We start from the raw sequence: 27,185 nt of genomic DNA on the forward strand, positions 1-27,185 counted from the left end.
AAAAAATAATTAGCTATGTCTGTATTCACACCATTTTATCTGAAGTATCCGTCTGTTGCTGTGCGATTTCACTGAGAGCACAAAGTTTGCCATGTAGGATAGCAATGCCTCATTATTCTAATAAAATTCAGGTGATTTTACCATGACCTTTTTAACAGACACTGTGTGAACACCGTCAGTGCAGGCGAAGCCACATACCCCACTACTCCACGGCTGATATCAACTCTAACATTGACACAGATTACCAAAGCTTTTCGAATTAGCCTATGAGGTTGGTGTATGCTTGCCTTTGTATTTTTGTCAACAGAATTGAATGACAGGACATTGGTATTTGTAGATCATTAAGGAATTAATCCGCCTGGATTCCAAATGGTTGTGCTGGTGCTCTGTACAAATATTTCAATATATCTAAAAACCCTGCGCAATTACAGTAAGTGGGGGGCTAAACTGCTTGTTTGGCTAAATACAGAGGATTTAGAAGCTGCCACTTTAATTTGAGAGATAACGCTTGACTGGCCCCTGGCAGCTTCTAAGTATAATCTAAATGTGTAACAAAGCCTGACAATCCAGGGGCCTGGCCCATAGCTCATCGGCAAAGCGTGAAATGAATTCTGACGCTATGAAATGGGATTCTTATCTGCCACTCGAGGGCCCTGAGGTACACACAAACCCCCCTCATCTCTGGCCATGTTACCAGGCCCTGGAGCCTTGGTAATGGTCAGACAGATGCTGAGAACCTTTACCACTCTTTGATTGTGGACCCGGCTCAGCCACGTCTGAATGGTCTCACCAAATTAAAAAAAAAGAAAAAAAAAAATCTTCCAACTGGTCTGCTAAGGCAGCTATCCCATGAGGCCTTGCTTCTGTATGGGGGCCACAGTTGCCAATTATGCCCAGTGACAGTAATGTCTACTCCCGTCGTAATAGGGACATAGAGATCTCATAAAATATGATTAGGACACTTCTCAAGAAGGTCTCGTATCTGATGGTTGTGCACGAAAGTTTTTGCCTTGCCTTTTTTATGGGCTTGCGGCAGAGTGGCCCCCATGACAATTGCCCCTGGGAAAGCTGTGCAGGCTGAACACAAACGTCAAAGCTTGGTGAAGATTTTGTAGCAGAGATATAGGGCAACAAAGAAAACATATTGTGTATTTATTTTCCTCTGTAGCAAAAGGGTTCCAGTCTGCCAGATAATGCAAGAGCCTGAAATCCAGGCAAAAAAGGTTCTGAACCGCGATGAGTAGAGCTTGTCATTGTTTTTAGGCTTATTAAGTCTAATTGTACTGTATTTAAAGATGAAAACAATGTAAAAATATATCAAGTTTTGTTTTCATCATGGTTAGCTCAAAGCTATTCCAAAGTAATTTGCCTTGTTTTGAAGTGCTTATTGGGTATAATTTCCATTAGTGTCTCAAGTATCAAAGTTGAAGCACTTGGGAAGACGTGTGTTTGAAACAACATTGTAATTATGTTTGTGACTGAAAAGGGCAAAGGAGACCTGTGTACGATGGCTTCAGTTAAGTGTTGTCCCTTAACTATGTGTAGATTACGTATGTATGGCTTCTACATTGTCCTATGTGTGCATTGTAAATGCATTCAACTTTTAAAATTTTATGGCTTTGCATTTGACTATACTGGGGCAAATATGTTGAGAGAAGAATGCACTTAACATGAGCCAAATGTGTCACAAAGTGGTTTATGGTCTCAATGAAATGTCTGAGGATATAATTCTTGCCGACGCACAAAGAACTTGCCAGATTAATATTTAACAACACTGTACCGTTTAAAGACAGAACACAATGTTCTTCATATCTCTGTCAGGATCTTCAGAAAACAAAAATGCATATCAGGTTGTGTGGACAAACCTGAGTGGGTCACTGTCGAGTTGTCGCTAGGTCTTATGGCACACTGGAGTCCTTGCAGCCAAAATCACCCACTTACCTCAAAGGCATCCAAAAGATCAAGCTATGAGTGTGTTGTGTGGCTGTGTTAGGTCGTTGGAACTGGTTTGCTTTGCTTGCCTGAGACTGTAATCTTTCTGACATTGTTGGAAAGAAACTACGATCTTTTTTTTCTACTGCTGACTTGAGGAGGGGCTCACCATGAAAAACGTAATGAAAAAGTCTCCCGACTCAAATACAGAGGGCAAGAACTTACGGCTTGCTTTGGAGGAGTCAAAGAATGAGAAGGGATGGATATAGTTCATTCTTGAAGTATAGTGTATTTGGTCACCTTAAACAACTGCAAAACAATATGTAATTATAAAAAATTAAGCCTGATTTAGGGCAAAACGTCATAGACACGGATATTTTATTGTGGTCTCTCAGCACTTGTTTTTCCATTTAACTAGGTTCATTGAACTAATGGACCAATGAACAGCACCCTCTATGAAAGCAAATTTAGGTGTTGTTTTAAAGATTGTTATTGAAGAGCCGGTAAGTATGACATTTCCGATGACATTCAAGTCGTAGAGTTGATAATAGCCCCCTTGATGGAAACCTTTTTCAATAGACTGGAGGAGGACACAAAGTTAAGCAAGGTGATCTCAAGCCATTCTGAGGAGAGCTTTTTGTTCTGTTTCGCAGGGAAACATGTGAAAAATAGAAGGAGAGGGGAAAATAGAGAGCAATGGGAAGATAGAACAAAATAGGAGTGCATCTGATCCAATCTGCTTGCAGTTTACCCTTCCATAACACAATGCAAAAAGAGGGATTCACAAACAAACAGACATCCACAGGTGGAGATGTGCACACACAAGAGACGCCAACAGAGGGATTCGATTTGGATGGAAAGATAATGTGGATTCATGCCTGGAGTGATCAAAGCTCAGGGGTGCAGGTACATTCTCGACAGCACCCCATCGGCTGGGAGGGAGTGTTGCATGCAATTGACGATCTCTGCAGTGACTCTGCACTGTCTGTGGAGCTCTCCCCCTCGACAGCAGAACAAAATGGAGAGTGAAGTGCTGGTTCCAAACACCCCCACCCCAAAGGTGGGAGTAACAGCCAACAAGTTGCACTGATAGAAACAGAAAATGTGTTAAAAGACGTCTCCTCCCACTGCCATGGCTTTCCTGCGATTCCACGGAGCATTCAAGTCAGACAGGGGACGGCCCGTTGAAATTGAGGACAACAAATTGGACTGTAAAAAAGCTACTGAAGAATGTTTATTTTTTTCCCAGTCTGTAGTGGTTTTCCACATTTTATGCAGCTATCTGAAGATACATTGGCAAAGGATCAAAGCCAGGCAGATCCAACCATAATCCTCATATATCCAGCCACATTATATAAGATCTTCAGCAATAGCTCTAATCTCTGGTTTTTAACCCCAAAGGAGGCCAGTAGACTATGTGTTGTAGATTGTGTCAGCTTCACAGTCCCTCAACATATTTTATTGGTTGTGTCGTCAGGGTTTGCTTGTGCCACTGCTCCTGGTGTGTGTACTATGATCTAATTTCTGTTATTTTTAGCAGATTTTCTTTCAATAATTAAGCTACGTAACTGCTATCTGTAAAACAGAAAAGCATTGTCGTTGTGATCTGCTCAAAATAAGTCAGTGGGCTGTGGTACGATTACCAGTGCTTGTTAGTGACAGGAAGGCTTTGCAGTCCATCTTCTCACATCAAACCATAACCCCATACTCCCCATCCCAATGATAACACATTTCAGAAGAAAGCCATGGCACTGACAGAGTAGAAATAACATTTTTTGTGTCTTTTTCACGTGGGAGAAAGTGCACTTGCTGTTGACAAAGAAAAGCAAATATGAGCACGAGTGATAGGGAAATTAAGAAACTGCCAAAATTGTCAGTCCACATAGACTGTGTTTGACAATGTTGCATACACTCAAATATATCTGGCACTGGAGTCAAAGTGGTAAAATAAGCAAATAGGAATGTAAAAAAAGGTTGTCAAACAACATGTTATAAAAACAGTGATTGCAGCAAAAAAAATCTACTTCTACTCTCGACATAACATATAGCTCAAACTGTAAATGAAACCTTTCACGAAGCAGAAAACAAAATGTCACTTTGGGATCTTTGTGGAAAAAGAAAAAGTCAATATCAACTGCAAAAAAATAAATATTGAGCCACAGAGTCTTAAGTATATGTCCGGTAAAGCACTGATTAAGAGAGGCAGTAAATATACATTTCTAAATCAACCTTGAACCCTGAGTATGTACGAGCAAAACACGGTTCAAAGGTGATGATGAAGTTGACATCAGAGTAAAGCAAGGTAACAACCTGGAGTCAGAAGGAAAATTTGCATTTGTTACAATTTGCTTGAAAGCTGAAAAAATCTCTCTCTCTCTCTTTCTCTCGCTCTCTCACTCTCACTCTCTCTCTCTCTCTCTCGCACTCTCTCTCTCTCTCGTTCTCTCTCTCTCTCTTAATATAAACTTTCAACTATTCATTGACAGCTTCATTTTTTTTTGGCCACCCACATCCCACAAAAAGAGAACGAAAGGACGGAAAACAAGGTGCTACATACTTGCTTGCAAAGTCTTCTGGGACATATCATTGGTGAAGGCTCCGAGGCCTTTGTTCGAGATGGCTGCCAGAGCGAAGAAATACGGTGTGTTTGGACGGAGACCGTCCACAACATAAGAAGACGTGGGTCCAAAAGTTTTCTTTACCTGTTGATGGAGGAAAGACTGCTTATCATGCTAATCCGGTATGGGCCCCAGTAATCTAAGTTCAATCATTTGTGGCTGAAAGCCAAGAGTATACAAGTGTTTACTCTATCTCAATGCCATCCCAGCTTATTCCTTAATTTTTTCAATTTCACTTAAAGGTATAGTGAAGATCAGGTTGAACAACAACAGTTTCAAAAACATGTCTTCATGTCTATCAAGAGAGAGGGCCTCTCACCAGTATGCCCTGACTGCCCTCTTTGTAGCGAAGATCGTAACTGATGATTCCTTCTTTCTCATAGGCTGGTTCCCACGTCAGCTCAATGCTGGTGTCTGACACAGCCCCGACCTGGAACTTGGTGGGCTGGGCAGGGACTGAAAGAACACAAAACAAAATTACATAATGTCCAAATACTGTACATTTTAGGATTCATGTATAGTCACCTTGTCACACCAGCATTTGTGACAGCAACATTTTTCACTGAATTCAATTCATTACACATACTCATTACACATTCTACAGTTAGTTCAACTACTAATGATACGTCCACATAGAGTATTGTAACTCACAAAAGGCAACTCCAATTTAGAGAGGGGTCTTTGTACACCTACCTCCTTGCAGCACTTTGACATGGATGGGCTCTGAGAAGGGTCCATCACCCACTGATGTAAAAGCCAGGACTTTGATTGTGTAGGTCTCTGAGGCCACCAGGCTTTGGATGGTAGTGATCACACTGTCCTGAACATTGTGGATTTGCCACTGGGTCATAGGCTGGGCATCATCCATAGTGTAATACACCCGGTAGCCCTTGATCTGTCCATTGGGTTCCTCTGGCTCCTCCCACCGCACCATCATGGTGTTCTGGGATATGATCCGGGCCTTAATGTTGCGCGGGGGGCTGGCTGGAGCTTGCTCACCTGTACGCGTCTCCACTGGCTCACTGGGAGGGCCTTGGCCTATTGTGTTGAAGGCTGAGACACGGATTTCGTACTCAGTGTTGGGGTAGAGGCCTCCGATACTGTAGCGCGTGGTGGTGATGCCGTCCATGGTCTCAAACTTGCTGTCTGGGGACTTGGCACGGTACTGGATGATATAGTAGGACACTGGGTCTGGGTTGCCGGAATCCCAAGTGATGGTAACACTGGTGGCAGTGGTCTCAGTGACCTCAGGGGTACCTGGAGGCTTTGGAAGTGCTGCCATGGTAATAGAACGTAGGGAGAAGTAAAAAAAAAAAACAAGAATAAAGCAGAATTGAAACATTAAATATATTATAATACATAATTTGCATATTGATGAACCACGCATTTTCTGAGGGCAGAGGTGTAGAGATGCTGTTAAGCCATTTACTGAACATGTTTTGATAGAAACTCCTCATAAAAACATTAACATATTCAACAAATAACATTTTAATGGTTAACATATGGATGGAGAGGGTCTCTACCCAGTTTTGCTGGTTAACTGACAACTGCAGCCTTGTGATTACGAAATTTCAACAAACAACAGTCTGTTCAGATTGATATTTTGACACTTCACGTGACAATTTTGGGTGCTATTGCATCATAATCATTCGCCATTGTCTCTTACATTTGACTGTGATCTGTGCCACAGCTTCAATGATGCCCAGGCTGCTCATGGCTACGCAGGTGTAGTTGGCTGACTCGCGAACACTGCTGAGCTCTAGCACATTTCGGCCCACTGGCATCTCATCCTCTGGGGTCAAGTCCTCCGAGTTGAGCATCCACTTCACATAGGGCATAGGTGAGCCCACTGCCACGCAGGTTATGTTCACACTACCTCCGGGCATTATTTCCTGGCTGGTGGGCAGGATGGAGAAGCGAGGAGCAACCCGGCGGACTGGGGGAACGCACGAGGAAGGGGAGAGGACGAGAAGAGGGGGCAAGGGAGTCAAAAAAAAGAGAAAAAAGAGAGGTAACAAGAGAGGCAGATGAAAATGGAGCCTTCTCAAGGAAATACTTAACAACTACAGAAAGGTTCAACATGGTAAATGTAAACTGAAATACAAAGGTAAAAGAAACTAGACTTTTCAAAACGTAAAACGTATGCAAATAATGAGAGGGAACTAAACTAACAAAAACTGCTTCAACAACAATATAGATTGACGATAAAGCAACGATTCATAGCAACAAGGTTCCATTGACCAATATTTGACCCATCACAGCACAATTGAAGACACAAAAATCTATTATGAGTTTCTCATCTTTGGAACTGAACTACTACCATTCTATACGTAAATATAGCCATACCCACCAAGTATGAGCTTGTGATGATGATTATGGCCATGTGATAATGCTATCACATAAGGCCAACAAAGTAACCTGGGACTTCCTGGTCTCTTCTGGCACTCATGCCAATCTAGGAAGGCCATTACAGGCACCACCCAAGGAACAGGAAGTCTAGGGTTACTAGGCTATAATCCATCTTGGTGTCGCTATGGGCTCTCTTGAAAGGTGTTCTACCATGTTTTGGGCAGCATTTACTACCTTCCTATAATATCTAGATATTACTAAAGATGAGAAACTTTAATCAGATTTTTGTGGTAAGGGTAGATCCACTGGACAAAGCCTTTTTAAGATCTGACACGGTTCCATTGATAGATGCAGCTATCAGTTTCACAGACAGCATGCATAAATAGACCGAGGTAAATCAATGAGTAAATGATAACAAAACCAGATATAAAAATTGAGATAAAATGCATAGAGGAATATAACTGAAGGGTCGCTAGCATGCCCAGACAAAAGACGATTGGAGAGGTGAGGAGAATAACAGGAGAGAGAAAAGAGTACCTGATGAGAATAAAAGGAGAGGAGAAAAAAGACAGGGGACAGAGAGATAGGGGAAGGAAATAAAGAAAGAAAGAGAGAGATAAAGACAGAAAGAAAGGGGGAGGTTGGGAGAAGGGTGGGGGGGGGGGGGGTAACCCACTTCAATGCTGTGTAAGCTTTTTTTCCAGCCAATGTGACAAAATGTGGCATTGGCACATTGTCACATCGCAGTCCCGGTTAACACAAAATAAGTATAGAGAAACAGAGTGTGTGTGTCTAGGAGAAATACATTGAGAGATAAAGAGAGAGAGAGGGAGAGAGAGAAGGAGAGAGAGAGCTGTTGTAGCCACGGCTACAGAGTCAACTATCACAGAGAGTAGGAGTCAACAGAATTGGACCAACAGGAAGTAGAGAAACAGAGATAGGGGGAGGGGTGGGGGTCAGAGAGAGAGAGATAGAGGGAAGGGAGAGAAATGGGTAAAATTGTAATGGCAGCCAAGAGGCTTTGACAATGGAGTGTTGAAAAGAAAAGATGATGTGAAGTGTGTGTATGCATGTCTGTACGTATGTATGTACTGTATGTGTTTTTTCATTGGTATGGGTGTGGGATTGTGCAGGTACAGTATGTGTGTGTTAACAGCTGAGAAAGAAAGAAAAAAAAGTGTCTTTGTGGGAGCCATGCAAAATAAAGTCATGAAAGAGAGAAGAGAGGAGGGCAGAGAAAAAAGATGAACAAGTGAAGAGCTGACTAAGAGATAGACAACACAGCTCAGACAGACGAGTGACAAGACAAGAGGCAAAGAAAAAAACACAAGCAGCAAGTCAGAAAGACAGACAAACACGCATGATGACACGAACATACTGTACTGTACACGTGGTGGGGGGTGGGGTGGGTCATCAGGGAGAGAGGAGGAAGGGAAGGGTGGAAGTGGGAAGAGAATAGGGAGACTGTGGTTTTGGACTAAAAGGAAAGGAAGACCATGGCTCAAAGTGGGTCTGGATGTCTCTCACACTGGGGCTTAAAGTCAAGAGTCAAATAATCCTTCCCAAACTTTTCACCTCGATGCAACCGGGACCGAGGATGCCTCGGGGGGAGACGGGCGGAGGGAGGTAGGTTGGATGGGTGTTGGGAAGTTGGTAGGGGGAGGACTGGGTGGACTTGGTGGGAGCATTTCAGAATACACTGTGTCGATCCAAATGGGATTCATACAATCGTTGCATTGGAGAATTTTGATCGATACCAACAGCATAAGAGCACAGATATCACCTACAGTACAGGCACTCTGTAAGGGATCATTACCCTTTTGAATGAGCATCGACGTGTACATGTGTACAACCCTTAAAGACTACACTAAATCAAGCTGGCACTATAGGTATCATCCAAATGGTAACAAAAAGATAGATTGCTATTGTCTATTGCTATCGGACAGGACTTCACTCGAGCTGATTTGGCCAAAGCAAACATATGTGTGAAATGATTAATAATACATTTACACACATGACTTGTTCCGAATAAGGCTAACATGGATGGTGACCTCCTGCAGTCAACGCAGGACAATAAGGGCAATACTCTGCACACTAACATCAGTTTTCTTCTGAGGCACATGTATCCTTTCCAAGATGAACCAGTATTTCCTATTTCGATCCTTAACTATGGCCTAAATATGACCTGACCTTGAGCACGACTAGTAGTTCACAACTACCAACTTATGGAAAGGACTCTTCTATATGAAACAAAATCAAGCCCAGTCCTTTGTATTTACTACACAGAAAATTGTGCTGAGAATGACCACTTGGCTCAAAGGTGACAATGTAGCACCACTTCCAATAAAATAAATGTCTTCTGTCCAAATATAAATATATATCTATATATCTATATATATATATATATATATAAATATATATAGATATATATATAAAAAGAGAAGTTTGAATTGTTTGAGGTATGACCTGCTTTTGAATCTGTCAATATGGATACATTTATTATTTTTCTTTATAACAAAATAAATAGTAAAGTAAATAAATTTCTCCAAAACATCTTAACATAAGGGGTCTTAAAATAATTTCCAAAATTCTAATTCCTATTAAAAAGCACCTAGTCGGACAACAAAGGTGAAAGGGCAGCCCATTCCTCAGACGGACATGCAATGGTGTGGACATGGCATGAGTGACATATACAGTCAGATGCGCCCCCATCCACTTGGGCAGACACAAGAGAACCAATACAATCCAAAATGTCACCCACGTCCATCCAAGCATGCCATTCATTCCCAAATTTAGCAGTATCCCAGACACACACACATATAAAATCAAAAGAACGCAAATGAAACGCAAGAGATCCACAAAAATAACTAATTCGGAACAGCAGACAGTACTATAGTGCAGCTGTGTTCAACAAAGGGGGTGTGCATCAAAGCTATTAGATGTTTTTTTTCAGCTTATTTGTCTCATTCTCTTTTTTTCTTTGCCTCCAAACCAATCCACAGGTGAATGAAAACTGAAATGGGCCAATCAAATATATTTTTTAGAGTCCAATATGGGTGTATCTGATGATGCTATATTCTCTCCCAGGGGCTCGATTCAGCCAATGGACCGGGAGCTGTAGTGGCTGAGTGAATGAGGTACCACACAGGAACATTTTTCCTTTCACCTTTGGGTTCTTACACTTAAAGGCTGCAGGAAGGGTTACGTTCTTGGCTGTGACCGTTAACATGGTCTTTTTTTTTTTAACCAGTCTGTTTGGAAGCAAGCCAACCATGATGGGGGGCTCTTGCTTTGTTCTTAAAGCCAAGACGGTTAAACATTGGGAGAGAAGTGAACTTCAGGTATACTGTGGCCATTGGCCAAAATGAATTGTATTGAGTTATTATTGACTGAGTTAAATTAAAACCTGTCGATCATTAAAATTGAGGCGGAAGCCTAACTGTTCACAGCATGCGCCTGGGCCATGTATTCAAAAAAATAAGTTTGATCCTCGGTTAGATAAGAACTTTGAGAAGATAGTTGTGTTAGTTAGTTAATTAGTTAATGTTAGTTAACTCATTTAAACTTTTTTTTCTATCTAGTCGTTTTTAATGGAGACTGACCTTAGTAAGTGTGCAAGGCAGTGCGGAGGATTGTGAAGGTTAAGTGTCATGGCACTAATAGTCAGATCTGATAATATTGTCTGAAATGAATGTTGGAGTGCAGTGTGTAACTTTAATGTTGTTCTATACACCCTCACAAGCTGGTCAGTGGAGATGACATGGTGTGAATGCACGTATATATGTGGATATGGCTCCTGCTGCTATTCTATCCATAGGAAATGCAAAACACAGCAAACAAAAGACAAAAAAGGAATCCCAATTGCATGGACACGCTCCTCATTCACAGAGACCAGGAGCCCGACCGGCCTTTTGGAACTAAACCGAAAAACAAACCGAACATGGACCTTTCTTTTGGACTATGTACAATACAGTAATTACAATGTGTAATCTTGTTTCAAGCCCCAATGTGGAGAGAAAGACAATTCAAGAGGCCTCACAGTGGACGAGGTGAAAAGCAGCCGAGAGAGAACGCCAGAGTACTGCACTAACTCTCCTAGTGGGCGGTGTTGTAGAGGGATTTGTGCCAAAAAACTGAGGTCAGAAGGCGGACATTTTCGGCCATTTCGGCGAGGCAGTCAGTGCTGCCCCAAAATGAAGGGGAAGCCAAAATAATGTGCAGCCTTTAGTGTCACCTTGAAGCTGAGATTACACCCTCTTGCCGCCTGAGGACACAGGCCCAGTATGGAGATTCTTTAGTCACACTTGCAGGGTGAGGCCGACAGCATTTACATATAAACCGCAGGGGTCGGCCTGTGCGAGCACACCTTGACTGCGCCAATGCTTAATGGTCTCTATGGGTGGCTCATCAAAATGGAAATTATTACCTTAAGGAAAATTATGTAGCAGGGAGAACTGAGGATCTCACTGCAGCAAACAGTAGATTTAAGGGATTTCGGAGTGTCTTACAGATGGAAGACAAGTCGCCGGATAATACTGCAGGTACTGTATACAGTATATCATCACAGTTGAGACTGTAAGAATGAATCTTTTCAAGATTGGGAAGGCAATGTGATAAAAAAAAAAGTCATTTGATCAGGAGGAGATCAAACTTGTTTGGCGGGGGAAAAAAAACAAGCTTCTGATACCAATGTGGTTTTGGGTTTGGGGGGCTACTAAGTTGAGGGCTCCTTGAGACAAACATCTAATAGAGATGGCAGGATTTTGCTTTGGCCAGAAGGAACATAAGGTGTAATCTAGCTTTCTTTCCCAACGTTACACACAAATGCAGAGCATGACATGCAAGCATATCCAAAATCAGGCAGGCATCTTTGTAGGAAAGGCAAGCATTCACATGCATTCCTCACAGCGCAGTCTTTCTGCATCATTGATACACCTGAGATTCACAACTGGTTTTCAAAGGATAAAGTAGGTCTGAATTTGTCAGATGTTCTGGGTTCTCCGTTCAATTCGCTTTAGAGGGATCATGCCATGAGCTGAGGACATTTTTGGCGGGAGGGTACTGGAGGGTCTTGCCTGGCAGAATTTACACTCTCTACCGCTGTTTTTGTGAAACTTGCGATGCTTAGATGCAACAAACCCCTGTGATCAGTGCCTGGGATAAATTTGCAATTAAAAGGGTGATTATATTTGCCCATTAACAAACGATTTGGCAGCTGGCATGAATTTGTTTGGTTTACAGGGGTGAAAAAAGAACCAAAATTCTAGGGATTTTTCCTGAGGAAACTGAGGAGAGCTTGTATTCTTTAAGCAATATTTTATGGGCGATAATAATTCAATACAAATGCTCATAAATGTTGCAGTAAAAATAATAAGGCAGTTGAAATAAGGCAATTTAAGTCCTTAATATTAACTTTGCCATTGGTCAGGGGATGAGGTTATTGTACAGATGTGTAAACTATATTTGGAGAAATGTTCTGTAACAAATAATAGAAAATTGTGGTTCTAAAAGCAACTGCAGGGTTAATTTTCTATACTGTCCAGTAGGGACAGGGAGCTGGAAGGCACAGGCACACATATCACCTTCCCTCTCCCAGGAGACAGATAAAGGTTGCTGTGTGTTATCTGCCCTGCCTGAATGAGTGATATGCATGGCAGGTCTCCATGAGGCTGATGTAAGGCACAGTCTCCTTCCATCAAAAAAAGTCAGTGTAATGTTTTAACGGGGGGAGAAGGGTCATTAGATATGCAGGTGTGTTTACTGCAAGCAGTGATAGGAGCTATAATAAAGACCTGACTCTGGTTGAGGTTTCTATATTCCTGAGAAAAGCTCAGGAGGCAGAAGCAGCGATATTTTTGGTAGAACATTTTCAGAGATTATGTGATATATATATATATATATATAAATATATATAATATAAATCAGTGAATTTGGCTGGCATTGAGCCGCGATTAATTTGCAACCCTGTCCTCTCCATTGGTTTCAACAGAGACATTTCAAAGGGGAAATAAACTGTATTATGCTCGATAGCAATTTGAGAATCTTCATTACTTGGGTCACGCTAATCCAACAGTGAATTCAAACAGGAAATTATGAGAACGGCCTGTCAGTGAATGTGCGTGTGTGCTTGTGTATGTGTGTATTTCTGCAAATGCACAGCGCAAAGAGGGGCGGAAATAAATTAATAATAAGTCAGAATTTAAATGAGTCTGACTCTCCTTACTGATGGGGAACAAAAACAGCAGCCAGCCAACAAAACCAATCGGACGGAGCTGCCACCGCTTGAAAATAAAGGCCCTCTTTTTGCAGCCACTAAGAGAGGTGGAATGTGCAGCCAGCATCATTATAGTAATATTGATCTGATCTGCACTGTAAATGGCATCCCTTAACGGCCAAGTGAAATCGCCAGCAAACCCAATAACAACCAATCAGCTGTCATTTTCTAGGCATGTCTTTGTGCTTGCATGCAGGTGTAAGTGTTTAAGTGTGTAATGACAGGAAGACCGGCTGTATTCATAATCATTATGCAATTCAGCATTCACATTCAGGTCTCCATGGCTCAAAAAGCAGAGTAACGTCATTGAGAACGGAAAAAAAGTTGAACCCACCAAAAATGAATCACAGGACAAAACATTTTCTTATAAATGGGGAAAGCAAGTTAAGGAACAGAACTAAATGGAACAAAACGTAATTACACACGCGCACACAAAAAAAACCCCACCACAATCACAATACAGTAGGACAAATTAAAAAAGGAGAAGCTAAAAGAACATGGAAGTTCCAAGGAAAACTCTAATAAATTAACAAGAGGGAGGGAGGAAATCAATTTCAACAAAACAAGGGAATGCAGAAAGAAAAACAATAAACAACAAAAAAAATGAATTAACACGACACAGAACCACGGCCAGAGGGATTCAGGACGAGCATGCCAGCGCAGTTACATTCTCCCATCATGCAACAGGTCAAGTTATTTTCACGTGCTGGTTTTCCATGACAACACGTGCAAGAAAAGCCTTTCAGTGCAGCAGCAATACCAAAGGATGCAAAAGGAGAAAAGGCCCCACAATGCAAACATAAAAATAAATGTACAAAACCCGAGCTACTCGGATTTGCTTTAATCATTTTTTCTTTGGAATCAAAAGAAAAAAAGTATTTTTTTTCTTCCATAATAATTTAGCAGTTTGGATTAAAAGTTAAGGATTTCTTCAAATTAACGAATCGAGCTTTTTTTATAGGCAAATACAACTAATTATTTTTCCAACATGTTTTTTTTTTTCAAATGTGGGTTAAAAAAAGTAAAAAAGAAAAAACACACCAACCTTCTCGAAGCTCTGAGGGATGTAAAGGGGTTGATGCAGAACACAATGACATGAGGAGAAGAGAAAAATAGGGGAAACACAGAGAGAGTAAAAAAAGCCACCTCAAGGTGTTTAGCTGCAGCTGTATTTCCCTTCTCTACCCCCCACCACCCACCACCCTCCTCTAGTCTCCCCTGGCCCTTCTATCTCTGACACCCGTCACTAAAGTACTCTTGCTAGCCCCCAACCCGCTCACCCCAAGCTTTAATAAACTTTGACCCAAAGTTAACATCAGATTCACCCCAGTGGCCCCGACAGGTGAGGCAGAACAAGAAATAAACCCGCTGGGCGGCCACTGGAGTCAAATCATCCGTACCATAATCATAATTCAAACTTTCACAAGCTCCTCATGGCCACCAGGAGAGGCTCCTGTGGTGGCCGTATTTTGTGTTTCTTTTTAATTAGAGAAGGAAACCAAACAAAGAGAAAATAAAAAGGAAGAAAAAAACTAATGAGAACAGAAATAAAAGGACACAGTTTGGGCTGATATTAGCAGCTGGGGTTTAAAGAAAGTCCCATGTGCAATCTTAAGCCAATGAGTGATGCTATCATTATAATTTTGGTGCAGAAGTCATTCTGTTGTTTGTGCAATATGTTTGAGAAGATTGAGAAGTTTCCTTTTACTCTATATTTTTTAATTGATCCTTACCACAGCTGCTAATCCCAAGTGCAATTTGCTTTGTGAACAAAACATAGTCAACATCAAATTTCAGAACTGATTGACAACGTTAAGTGAACACAGACAGAAGTTGACACCATCGATGCTTAGCAAGGGAGTAGTGGGATCCTGCGTGATGAGGCGCTTCCTCAACAATAAGGACTTTTTCCTGGGCTCTTTAACACACCAAGCTAAAAGGAGCTGTTGTTCCTGGTGATTACATGAATTAAATGGCAATGATCCAGGAGGAAGAGCTCCTCTGTATTTGACAAACAAAACTAATATCCCAGTGCGGTGTTGACAGTGCTCCCATTATTGTTACTTAATCATGTCTGAGGGGCTCTTGACTGTAATTTGCAGCGGGGCCTCTTAATTTCTTCCACACTGTGCATGAGCAAGGTGGAAAGCTACTTCATGTTAAGTGCAACAGCATCACAGTGGAGACTGCGCGCCCCCAAACCATCTCCACCTGTGATGGATGTAGGGAAAAGGGGTCTACGGAGGAAAAGGAGCTTGTATTTGCTCCGTGTTCCTCATCGTCTTGTGTTGTTTACGTCCTATGCAGATGGTATGGTAAGCATGGTAATAGGAATAACAATGAAAAGAAGCTCCCTGACCCATTTTGTGATGTCAGGGCATTGAATAATTTATAGAGGATAAAGTTATTTGGTACACAGCAGCAGGAACAAACTGAGTCAATACAGAGGCATCGTTTTTAATATGCACAAGATAAATAATACATGATGAATCTGCCTCAATTTATTAATGTTCCCTGGCTTGGGTTTCATTGTCATTTAGCATTAGAGGTATAAAGTGGAGATTTGGCCTTCATCGCCTGTTTCTTAAGATACTCCAACATCTTCCGCCACTGATTGTTTTTCATATCTTCATTTTGTTGGAACATGTGTGCCAACATTATCACGGGCTGTCGAAGGCGTGTAAGATGCTTCCCCAAAGCTGTAGCGAGGGGATTCTATGGGTGTACAGTATGTGGGGGGCAAAAAAAGACTAATTGCTTCAGAACAGCTGTTCTATAAATTCACGACATGTTCAGCCCTTTTTTTATAAATCCTGAAACTGAGGAAAAGGCCGTTGGGGTTGAGATTTTGATCGGTGGGCAGTGAAAAGCTGCCACTCGATCAAAATCCACACTTACCGTGGTGTTCTTGTACCTGAAAAAAAAACCATAATCGAAAAAAAAAAAAAAAAGTGTATACTATCTTTGGTTCCCATAGCTGACAAGGGGATTAACATCTCATTGATCACACATTTAAAAAGGCTTCTGATGAAGTCAGAACATACGGCTTGTTGAACTACACATTTCCTTCCATGTGAATGGGGGAGGGCATTAGAAGACAAAATGGAGCATCATAACAGAGAAGAGTGTTAGTCGGTCAATTATAATTTTAAACTTGAATGAATCTTCAGTGCATGTGAAATTACATTTCTGGACAAGCAATGCTGATATAAATGCAAAGAGGTTTATGTTACTTGCTCATGTTCTTTTCTGCAAAGATAGCTTATTTGAAAACATTTTGGAGTGCAAGTAATTGCCATTTGTTAATACAAGCACAAAAGCCACTTCAAACTGAGCTGGACTGAGCATTAAAATTTCATGGGTGGAGGTTTTTTCATCTTTCTTTTTTTGTTTTGTCGGCCTGACTCCGGGACCGGGTTGCTCCCTACCTCGCACATAAAGGTTAGCGGGGGACGAGTAGCGCACGCCTTCCACATTAGAGGCCACGCACTCGTACTTCCCCTGGTCGGTCTCCTCGCTGTTCTCGATCTGCAGGGCACCTAGAAGACGAGAACATCCAATGCAGACAAGTAGGGAGGTGGAGAGGTAGAACATGAGGGGGAGAGAGAGAGCGAGGGGAAGAAAGCAGGGGGAGAGGTGATTAGATAAACTGTCAGCAACAGTGCAGGGAGAGTCTGGACCGTGTCCTTAATGGAGGCCCTCTTCATTAATTTCTCAAGACCATTTCCTTGGAAAACGTTTCTCGCTGCAAAGCTAGCGTTTATTGCCATGACGAGCAACGCTCCTGGCCGGCCTGGCCCAGAGGCAGATAAAAAAGCAAAAGGAAATTAAATAAATAAGGGTGAACTGAATAAGTCAAACTACATTTGCAGTGATGCGGTTGGGTGTAATGGATGTACAGTACTGTAAGATGTCGGATCTTTGACATCAATATGAGGTGGACGAGGTCATGGTAAATATATGAGGTGAAAGGTAGCAGGGGGAAAGAGTGCGGAGATCCTGCCGATTGACGGCAATTGACAATTCAGAAGAGGAAGAAGAAGAATCTTTAATTATCACACAACACACCAGGCTAAAACACATGCACACATTCAGCCCCTGTTCGGCACTCACCCAGAGGAGGGTCATGGGAACATTTCCAGACATGTGGTTCATCAGTTCACATCTGAGCCAACAATGGCAAGACGCTGCTTGACGCAGCAGTACAGCCCCATCGCTTACCGCGCAATAACTTAGCGTCCAAGAAAATATATCATGTTCCTACACCACAAACAAACCATCTCTACTCCTGGTCGTCCGATTGATCGGTCTGCCGATTAATTGGGCCGATATTCGGGAATTCTGAGAAAATCGGCATTGGACGATGCTTGCGCTCACGAGGCTGATAAACAAAAAATGTCTGCAAAAATATATTTCTCTATACCTATACGCAGACGCACACGCACACGCACACACACACACACACACACACACACACACACACACACACACACACACACACACACACACAGCCCCGCCTCCTCTCACTCACTGTCTTCACTAGTCTCATTCATTTGTTATGGTGTTAGCTCATTAAAGATGGCAAGTGCAAGAACTCTGCAAAAACAGCAGGTGTGCTGTTTGGAAAAAACTTTGAATTCGAGGCAAAACATAAACCTAACTCAGGGAATTCGAGTAAAGTTTTTTTTTCTCCTCCAGACAGCCCTGCTCTGTGCGTGCGTTCCCGGGGCCAGGTTCCTGTCTTTTTATTTTAGATCTATTTATTTTTGTTTGTTTCCTAACTTGTATGAAACATTTTTTTTAAAACACAGCACGGTTCTTTCTAGTTTCGATCCAATAAGGGAACGGAGCGCACAGATCAAGGGTGCCCCGATGCGTCGCACAGCCATCCCCCCCCAATTTGTTTTTCCTCTTTTTAACAAAAACATGTTCTATTTGCGATGTCATGGAGGAGTACTACACTACCCATAATCTTAAAGTGTAACAGCGACGTCTCATATTGGTGGAGCTCACTGTTACCATGGAAATGTTTACCACACAGGCTGATGGGCAAATTTAAATTTCATTAAAAGGCGTGCAAACGCTGACATTAATATGCAGTAAAATTGTATCTATGAATGAAATTCATACTGAGGGTATGACCCTATAATCACTATTCTCGCCCAACCTTGTATTTAATAAAAACAAAACAATAATCATGCTTTTATTTCTTACTAGTCAGAACTTTAAACCCATGCATTTAAAAAAAAAATCCCCTTTCAAATGATTTGGTTTGAATTTTGTTTTATGTAGCATTAGAAAATCTCCCTATTCAAATGAATTGGTTAAAATTTTGCTATGTGTAGCGTGAAAAAAGTCGGCCAATCGTGCTCCGGGACACGGTTCAATAGATTCATTTCCGTGATTATGAGCACGAAAAAGCGTGTGACTGGGCTTCAGGGGCACACTTGGTAACTTTCCGTCTACTGTTAGATTTGCTGTCATTTGTGTTGTTCGTCGCACGGTTCATATTTTTGGAGGCTGGGAAATATTAATTCCCCCTTGGGAGAAAACACCCAAACACACAACATATTTCTTCTAACAATAGGGATGTCGACTCATTCCTCATTAGGGCTTGTTGATGGCGCTTGGTTATGACATCATTAGGGCTTCTCTCCGGCTCGGCTAGCTAGACAGATTGCCTCTGCCTCCATGACAAACACTGCACTGACACTCATTAATGGTTAGCTGGGCAACGTAAATGCGACAAGCTCTTCCGGGGCTCCATTTTAGTGAACCAAAGCCAACTCCATCACATCCGCAAGTGAACCAAACATTATTGTTGTAAGGGATATTTCTATCATAACACTTTTCTCCGGTTCCATAAATGAGCCCGTCAGTCCATGTGATTATGATGATTAGTCAGGCTTTCGCACCTAATGCCTTTATGTATTTATACCTCCTCACAGAGGTATCCATCTTGGGAAAATGAGCCCGAATCTAGATGGATCAAAAAACGCATCCATCTCTTTCTTTCCCTTGTTTGCCTCAAAAGCTACAATAATCCATGTTCCCAGCAGGGAGCCGTACCTGGCACGGTGCTCAGGTGCCAAATTAAAACGTCTACCTGCGAGCCCAGGTGGCGCTCGCTTTCATGGGTCTGTGCACGGGGACCTGATTGGGATCCGTTTGATGTGCGGTTGGAAGAGCATATTCCATCCCAGTGACAGGTGGGCTGGAGCCTGCTCAGAAGCTTTCTCGCATCTACGCCAGGGAGGGTATGGGATAAGGACCGTGTGAAGTCCAATCCCCGAGTGGACCATTCCACAAAGTTCTGCCAGCAGCACGTCAGCCTCGTGCCCCAGATGAATTTAGAAATATTTGCATTTATTTTTTAGCTGCCCATAACTCACTCCAGTGAGTAATATGTACTGCTGAGAGGCCAAGGGTTGAGAGAATCTCCCTGATTTATTTGGGTTTTTTTTGTGATATGATTTATTTTATATTTATTTTGTTATATGACGTCATTAATAAGATACGCAGCCATATATGCTAAGTACCGGTATATAAAATTTGCTGCCTTGAGCGGCAATGTGTATTCCTTGCACAACATACTGTACCTATTCAGCATGTCCCTGTGCATAATACTGTCAAGACACTTCCAGCACCAACAGGAATTAGTTCTGATGAAGCTGAGACACAGATCTCATAATGTCTACAAACAGTGTCTCCACCTTCATGTCATCTGAAGGTGATATCCAGATAATGATATTTAAACTGCCACATTGACAGCCCTCTAAAAGAGGCAAATAAAAGAAAAAAAAGAAAATCCCCATGCCCTTCCGTGGATTGTGCTTCACAAAAGTATAGAAGAAGTAGTGTGAAAGACAGAACGAGAGCCTGAAGGGGAAGAGAGTGTATTTTATCTGTGCCCGGCTGTCCTGGGCGGAGGATCCTTGCAAGGCGGTTTGAGCTGGTGCTGCCGAGTCCCTGCTGGCTTCATCACACATTTCTAGCCATTATTTCAGAGTGCAGAGCTTTGAAGAACACAGGCAGCCTCCTTAATGGAAGGAGAAGGAGAAGGAGAGAGAGAGAGAGAGCAGGAGGAAGGGAGGGGCTACACGTAATAGGAGTAAGACGGACACAAGGAGCAATAAGAAAGAGTGAAGCAAGCCGGCAAAGTGGAAGAGAGAAGGAAATGGAAAATGAGGGAGATACAAATAATTTGGAAATGAGAGCAAAGAGGCGACGGGGGTTCAGAGAGAAACGACTGGTTTATTCCATTTGAAGTTGCTTTACGTCTGTCTGTCATCCTCTCTGTCATCAGATGATCTGGCAGGGATGTAAACAGCTTCCCGTGGCCGTGGAACATGCCAAACCGGGATTTTCATACTGTGCCAGTTTCATATTTCTGCCGATTGGGGTCCTGGGTGTGAATTCTATTCAAGAGGAATTTTAAATGAAATGTTCATTTTCCAGCAGTTGTTGCCACATACAAGTGACTTACACCAGGCGTTCTCAAACGGTGGGTCCCACGGGGGGGTTTCTGGGGAGGGCAGATGATTTTCTGAACTTGCAAACAGATAAAGAAAATGTATTTTTTTTTGTTGTTTTTTTTTTTTTTTTCACAAAATAAAAATACATTTTCAGAAGAAATTCTCTCAATTAAAGTAGTAGATACATAATGAATAACTTTCGTAAGAGAGACTGAAAGAAAGAGACAGCATGCACCTGTGTGTGTGCGCGCGCGTGTCCCTGTAACCATAGCAACTCACCCTCCCACAGCGCAAGAGAAGAAGAGACACTTTACTGACACAAAAGCTGTGCTGACTCTCTCCACAAAATGCATGGGAATAAATGTCAATATGATAGAACTGTATATATTTCAATTTGCAAGCTTCAATTGATCAAAATACAGGACATTCCGGCCGGTTGCAGGACGCGGAACAATTGGTTAAAATGTGACACTGTCCCGCACAAACCCATCGAGCGATATGGATGATGATGGGGTGGAAAGTTACACCGAAAGTTAGATATATCAAAACCATAGCGGCACAACTCAGAATAATTTTTACGGCAAACCCAGCACGAACGACAATAATTGAATTCAAATTCTAATCACATGGGGTGCCAAATACCATCTTTGTAGCCGTATCCAGTTTTTGCAATTCCATGACTGTTTAGGTATCACTGTGTGCAAAAAGGGGAAAAAGGGAAAAGAAAAAAAGGTGAAAATAACATTTTCACTGCATGCACCAAACGGTCTGTTTAGGACCCTGAAGCTAAGATGCCCTATGTAGCTGACATACTGTCTGGCATGGCTGTAAAGGTGAGACGCTTGCGATTCTGGTGAGTCCAATTTCATTCAGATATCTTGAGGTGGGAGGTCAAGGGACTTTTTGAATATGATCAGGTCTATTGACCTTTGTCAAAAAGATTGCAGACTTTGGAGCTATGTTACCCCGACGGTTGACATTTTTTACAGCTACGGATTCGTTTGGACGTCTACTTTCCGCTAATACTGGAGGCTCAAACTCATCTTAAACACTGAGCTTGCGAGAGCTCGTCAAATACGGACTGTGGCTTGGACCCTGCCGGCGGGTCCGTCGGGCTTAACAGGTTAAATTAATGTGTTGTATGTGTTTGGCATAACTCTGCAATGTCCACCCCAGCGGCCTGCAGCCTGCCAGAGCATAGCAGCCGGTTGTATTTTTTGCGTAATTTCTTCATTGACCATCAAGAAAGAAAAATTCCAAAAATATATAGTTCACATACCGGGACATTCCTGGTAAAGACAGGCCTTGTCAGAAATACACATTTATGGCATAGCTGCCGTGAGCCTAGTAGAAGAGCTATCAGAGGGTGACATTGGCATCAATCCAGTATCTCCAGCTGGGAAGTATTTAAACTGTCTGACAAACTCAGCAACCAGCAAACTACCATCGAATGACAGAATCTTTGTGTTTCCTGGGAGTTTTTATTTCTTTGAAAAACAAAATAAAACTGACACATCTTGACACATGTTAGGCATCCCGCGTCTTCGCTTTCATTCGGGGCCGCAGATTGAGAGGAGGGGGGGGGGGGGATGTGGGTTCCTCAGACTCACATCAGTTACTATGAGAATGCTGCGCGGACACACACACACACACACACACACACACACACACACACACACACACACACACACACACACACACACACACACACACACACACACACACACACACCACCCAAAGTCACTCTTTTGTGTCTTCGCTCCAGTTGGTCCAATATGCTGCCGACAGACTTAGGTCAACTGCAGAATTGATTTTGAAATGATTTTAATTACTTACAAAGCACTAAACGGGCTGGCCCCTCCCTATATTTCAGAACTTTTGTTTTCTCTGGCCTCAGTGAGATCTCCATGATCTTTCAGGTCTTCTGACCAAAGCTGAAAACCAAGGGTGACTGAGCTTTTGCTGTTACAGCTCCTACTCCCTGGAACACTCTTCCCTCAGTTATAAAAAAATGCAGAATCTGTGGAGTCCTTAAAGAAGCTGTTAAAAACCCACCTCTATCGTACATGTTGTCTTAATGTGTTTTTCCTTCTGCGCAATTTTATATTTATTCTACTTGGATTTATTTATATTATTCTCGTTTTCTATTTCCAACTTTCTATTTTTGATTTCTATTTTCTTTAATGTCTTTATTGTACAGCACCTTGTAACTCTTGTTTATAAGGTGCTGTATAAATAAAATATACTTACCCATGCGCGCGCGCGCGCACACACACACACACACACACACACACACACACACACACACACACACACACACACACACACACACACACACACACACACACACACACACACACCCTTTGTGTGCCTTTCAGTTCGCTACCTGCCTGTGCCTTTAAGGCTCTGAAAATATTTCTCAAAGACGTCAAGGTGTGATCACATAGAGGGCTGGCTGGACACAAACACTCTCTCTTTACTAGAAACTAACAAAGGTAGGCAGAAAATTAAGGAAATAGGATGAAATATGGAGGGGAGAAAATGGTGACAAATAGAATAGAGTCTTACTGAGACAAACCAAGAAGGCAGAAAATGTCAGGACCGGTGAGGTGAAGCAGAAGACTTGGAAAAACACACTCATCAGATAAAGATAGACAAGCAAAGGGATAGGGATCGATAAGAGGAGAGGGAGGAGAGATATAGCACGGATGATTAATTTCAGAAAGTGGCCACAGCTCCGCAAGCTGCCCACCCCCCGTCCATTGCCTTGAAACAGGCTTTAACGTGTCCCTGCATCTCCCCCAAAATCCTATCTCTACTCAGTCCTTTTTGTGTAATTCAATTAGTGCGGCCTCGTAGGCCGCAGATTGATTTGTTCAGGCGATCAACAGGATGGCTGCCTGAGCCTTGCACGTTCTCTTTCACTCTCTCTCTCTCTCTCTCTCTCTCTCTCTCTCTCTTGTTCCCTTTCTGCTTTTCTCTCCTTGTACAGCACACCTTTGTTGGCCGGGGGTGTAATCTTCTTCTTCTTCTTCTTCTTCATGATTCAATTTGCTCCCTGTTCTCCTCTTCAGAGTTGGAGCAGCAGAGGTCACATATTCATAATAAATTAAACTAAACACTGGCGTTATTCCAAAGCTAGGCCAGTGGACACCAATTTCAAAGAAGTCAACCAGTTGGAGTTACAGGTGGATGACTGGAGTTGTCTCAGACACTAGCAGTCAAAATCTTGAATATTTTTCCTATGGTGTCAACGTGTCCGAGCACCCTTGCGGTTCTTCAGTGAACTTAAATCATTTTAAAAGTGCTTTATAAACATTCTTAAAGTTTATGAAAAACTATGGAAACAATCCTGTCCTGCACCATTCTGCATATTGTATATTTGCAGTTTCAGTACTCAGACAAAGCCCCTCTAACAGGACAGCCACCTGGACATGTGACAGCCTCACCTGGACCAAGTGTCCTTTGTCTCCTTTCTCTCTCTCTCTCTCTCTCTCTCTATCTCTCCCTTGTCCTCTGTCTCATTCCCTCCCACCGCTCTCTCTTTGTCCTGGCTGTCAGTAAGGCACGCTGCGCCGACACCCCAAGGTCATTAAAACGCTAGCCGGCATGGGGCCACATGCGTTGTCAGTACCCATCTGGTGGCTTGTAATGCTCCTGTGAAATCAGTTAGGAAGCTGGTAGGGAGTCTAGCTTCTACCCAATCTACAGCCTACCTTCAGGCCAGGACACAGGACCCTTTTCATGGACTGCACATCAATGTCAAGCTGCCAACTTCCACGTCAATGTCAAGCTGCCGAAATGTTTAGCAGGGGGCCCTATGCGGCTTACTGTAATTTGACAGGCTCTCTGACTGATCATCTAATTTAAGATTAGGTCATCTGATGTAAGATCAGGGTGTGAATGTGCGCCTCTTGGTGGCAGTAGCATTTGATTTTTGGCGGCAAAGGAAGCTTGTTATTTAGTGATTCACCAGTTCTGCCATTCGAGTGAATTGATGGCTTAAAAGCTTGGGCATTCCTGATCTCTCCTGCACCTCCTCATGTTTCCTTTATCTGAAGTATGTTTTCCTCTCCAAAACAATAGCAGATATGCCCTTCAAGCTTATCACTCCTTGCTATCGAGGGTTGGCTATTTTTCAAGATGTTTCAATACAGCTATCAACAATGATACCTTGAAAAGGACATTGGCACACTCCTAAACAATACAATATGTCCAGAATTATTCAGTTTAAGTCCATGTTCTGCTTCATAACAAAAAACTAAATTAAAACAAATAAATGAAAATAGAACTATTCGTTTAATCTCTTTTGCCTGTAAACCTGTTTTACCTTTTATTTTTGGCACACTGGTACTTACTTACTCACTAAAATTCATAGGTATCAAATTTCGGAGTTGAATGCCGCATATTTTTTTGATACTGGACTGACACACACACACACACACACACACACACACACACACACACACACACACACACACACACACACACACACACACACACACACACACACACACACACACACACACACACACACACACACACACACACACAATATAAGCTCCCTAGGCTTGGTCCTGTGCAGCAGTTTAGCGTTCTGGGGCACAGGGGGAAGAAATCACCTCTTTGGATTGCTAATCGTATTATGCAAATTCAGAGTTCATAAGTCACACTCGCTTTGTTCACGGGAATATGATTTGTGAAGCATTCTTATTCCTACATTACGGATGCAAAGAAGATTGTTTTTTTGGGGTTGGTAACAAATGATGGTTTTAACGGTAAGGAGTATTTCAAAGATTTGACTTTGATATACAATAAAAATCTTGGCGTCAGTGAGGGCATTTTGTGACCTGCCGTGAACAGACTCATCTATAGCATGTATGGAATGGCAGAGTACATGGAAATGAAAGATCCTAATCGTTAAGACGTCAACATGAACCACCTCCTGAGCTGGGAAAAAAAATGTTGTTATGATAAAATTAAAAGCATCCATTAAATCCACTGTGAATATGTATACACATTCTATTCACTGGGATGTTTACTCACCTGCTCAACCTGTGAACACAATCCATTATGCAACTAAGAGTGAGAATAAATCTACATATAATAATTTGGCAAGACTGTGTGAGGGAAGTGTGTGTACATGACAGTCCAAGGAACGGAAAACAGGATGGGTGAAGGATAGAAATGGTTATTAGAATAAAAGTTTGCTGCAAATCAGTGAAGCACAATTAGAAGAGCCTTAATAAATGACTTACTCAATGCAGTAAAGACTTGATAAACTCACGTGGATACTATTTTACCACAAGTGTTTTTTTGTTCTACATTTTGGTGTACATAAGTTGCATGGACAATAGCTTCCCCCGTAAAGCCATATTCTTAAAAGAAGGTAATGTACAACATCAGCTTGCCCCAGTGCTATGCAGAGCAACTTGAATAAAAACAAATGTAATCTAATTTGTACTGGTCTCTCCTGCGGTGATCTGGGTTGTACCTCCCGTCAGGAATCACAAGACCATCCATGGGCTTCGGGGCATTAACATCACACAAAATGGTGATACTGTCCCTTGGAGCCTCCAGAAGGATTGAGGCAGAGTAAAACAGAGATTATCAAGAGGAAGGCAATGAGGTGGTATAAGACACTTTCCTGTACCAACACAGAGGTACAGGAACTAAATAAGAAACCATTCAATCCCAGAATCTTCTGAAATGGGTACCTTAGTGGTCCCTAAAATAATTATTGCTTGCTTTCCCACCACACAGAGGAACTGTTGCAATCAGGTGATGCGAAATGTGGTAGTGGTTGGATGGTTTCAGACTAATTTCCTAAGTACAGGGGACTCCTAGTTCCTGAAATGGTTCCTGTGGTAGAGACATGGCTATGGACAGTTTACAGTATTCAGCAGCACAAGTAGATGGACAAAAACAACACGCACCTACTACCAGCTATGATCACCCTCGTCGCTCTGACCCATCCAACCCAGCTACCCCAACCTCCTTCACGCCCAAACAATTCACATGGCAGAGGAACGAATGAAACAATCCAAGTAGAAATAACCAGCATCACCATCCCACCCATTCACCATTCACTACCATTACTGTACTCTAACATGAAGCACAATCACAAGTGCTCAGTAATGTTCTCAACACAAGGTGTATCGGGGTCAGAGGGGTCGTAACAACAACACAGAATTCACACATCAGTTGGAATGGAAAAGTGTCGAAAAACAAACACACAATCAGGACCAGACATATACAGTATGACACAGAACAAAGAACACAAAAAAGAGATGACACCGTATTGGTCACAGAAAAGGCAGATTTCGGATAACTTTTAAAAATGGAAGGCCTGCTTCTTTCGCATTTGTAGTCCGTTGGGTGGGGTTGTTCGGTGTGGTTATGTGAAAGTTAACATATTTTTTAGTTGTTTTAATTGTGATGTTAGACGTCTTACCTCGAATTGGGGTACCCACTGGAGGAGACACAAGGATGAAGACACAGTTTAGACATCAGTTTAGTTGAAGGTTAATGTCAAAA

General features: G+C 42.2%; 1 protein-coding gene across 1 annotated transcript in view; it reads right to left on the bottom strand.

Moving 5' to 3' along the window:
- Positions 1-27,185, bottom strand: part of ptprsa (protein tyrosine phosphatase receptor type Sa) — a 201,221-nt gene that overhangs the window by 71,574 nt on the left and 102,462 nt on the right. Inside the window, exons 6-10 of the mRNA XM_080014935.1 lie at positions 16,602-16,712; positions 6,217-6,486; positions 5,244-5,825; positions 4,870-5,006; positions 4,490-4,634 (exon numbers count right to left, since the gene is read on the bottom strand). Coding sequence (XP_079871061.1) covers positions 4,490-4,634; positions 4,870-5,006; positions 5,244-5,825; positions 6,217-6,486; positions 16,602-16,712 — 1,245 coding nt within the window. The remainder of the gene's footprint in view (positions 1-4,489; positions 4,635-4,869; positions 5,007-5,243; positions 5,826-6,216; positions 6,487-16,601; positions 16,713-27,185) is intronic.

The sequence above is a fragment of the Zeus faber genome (assembly GCF_960531495.2).
Source record: "Zeus faber genome assembly, chromosome: 1".
NCBI lineage: Eukaryota > Metazoa > Chordata > Actinopteri > Zeiformes > Zeidae > Zeus > Zeus faber.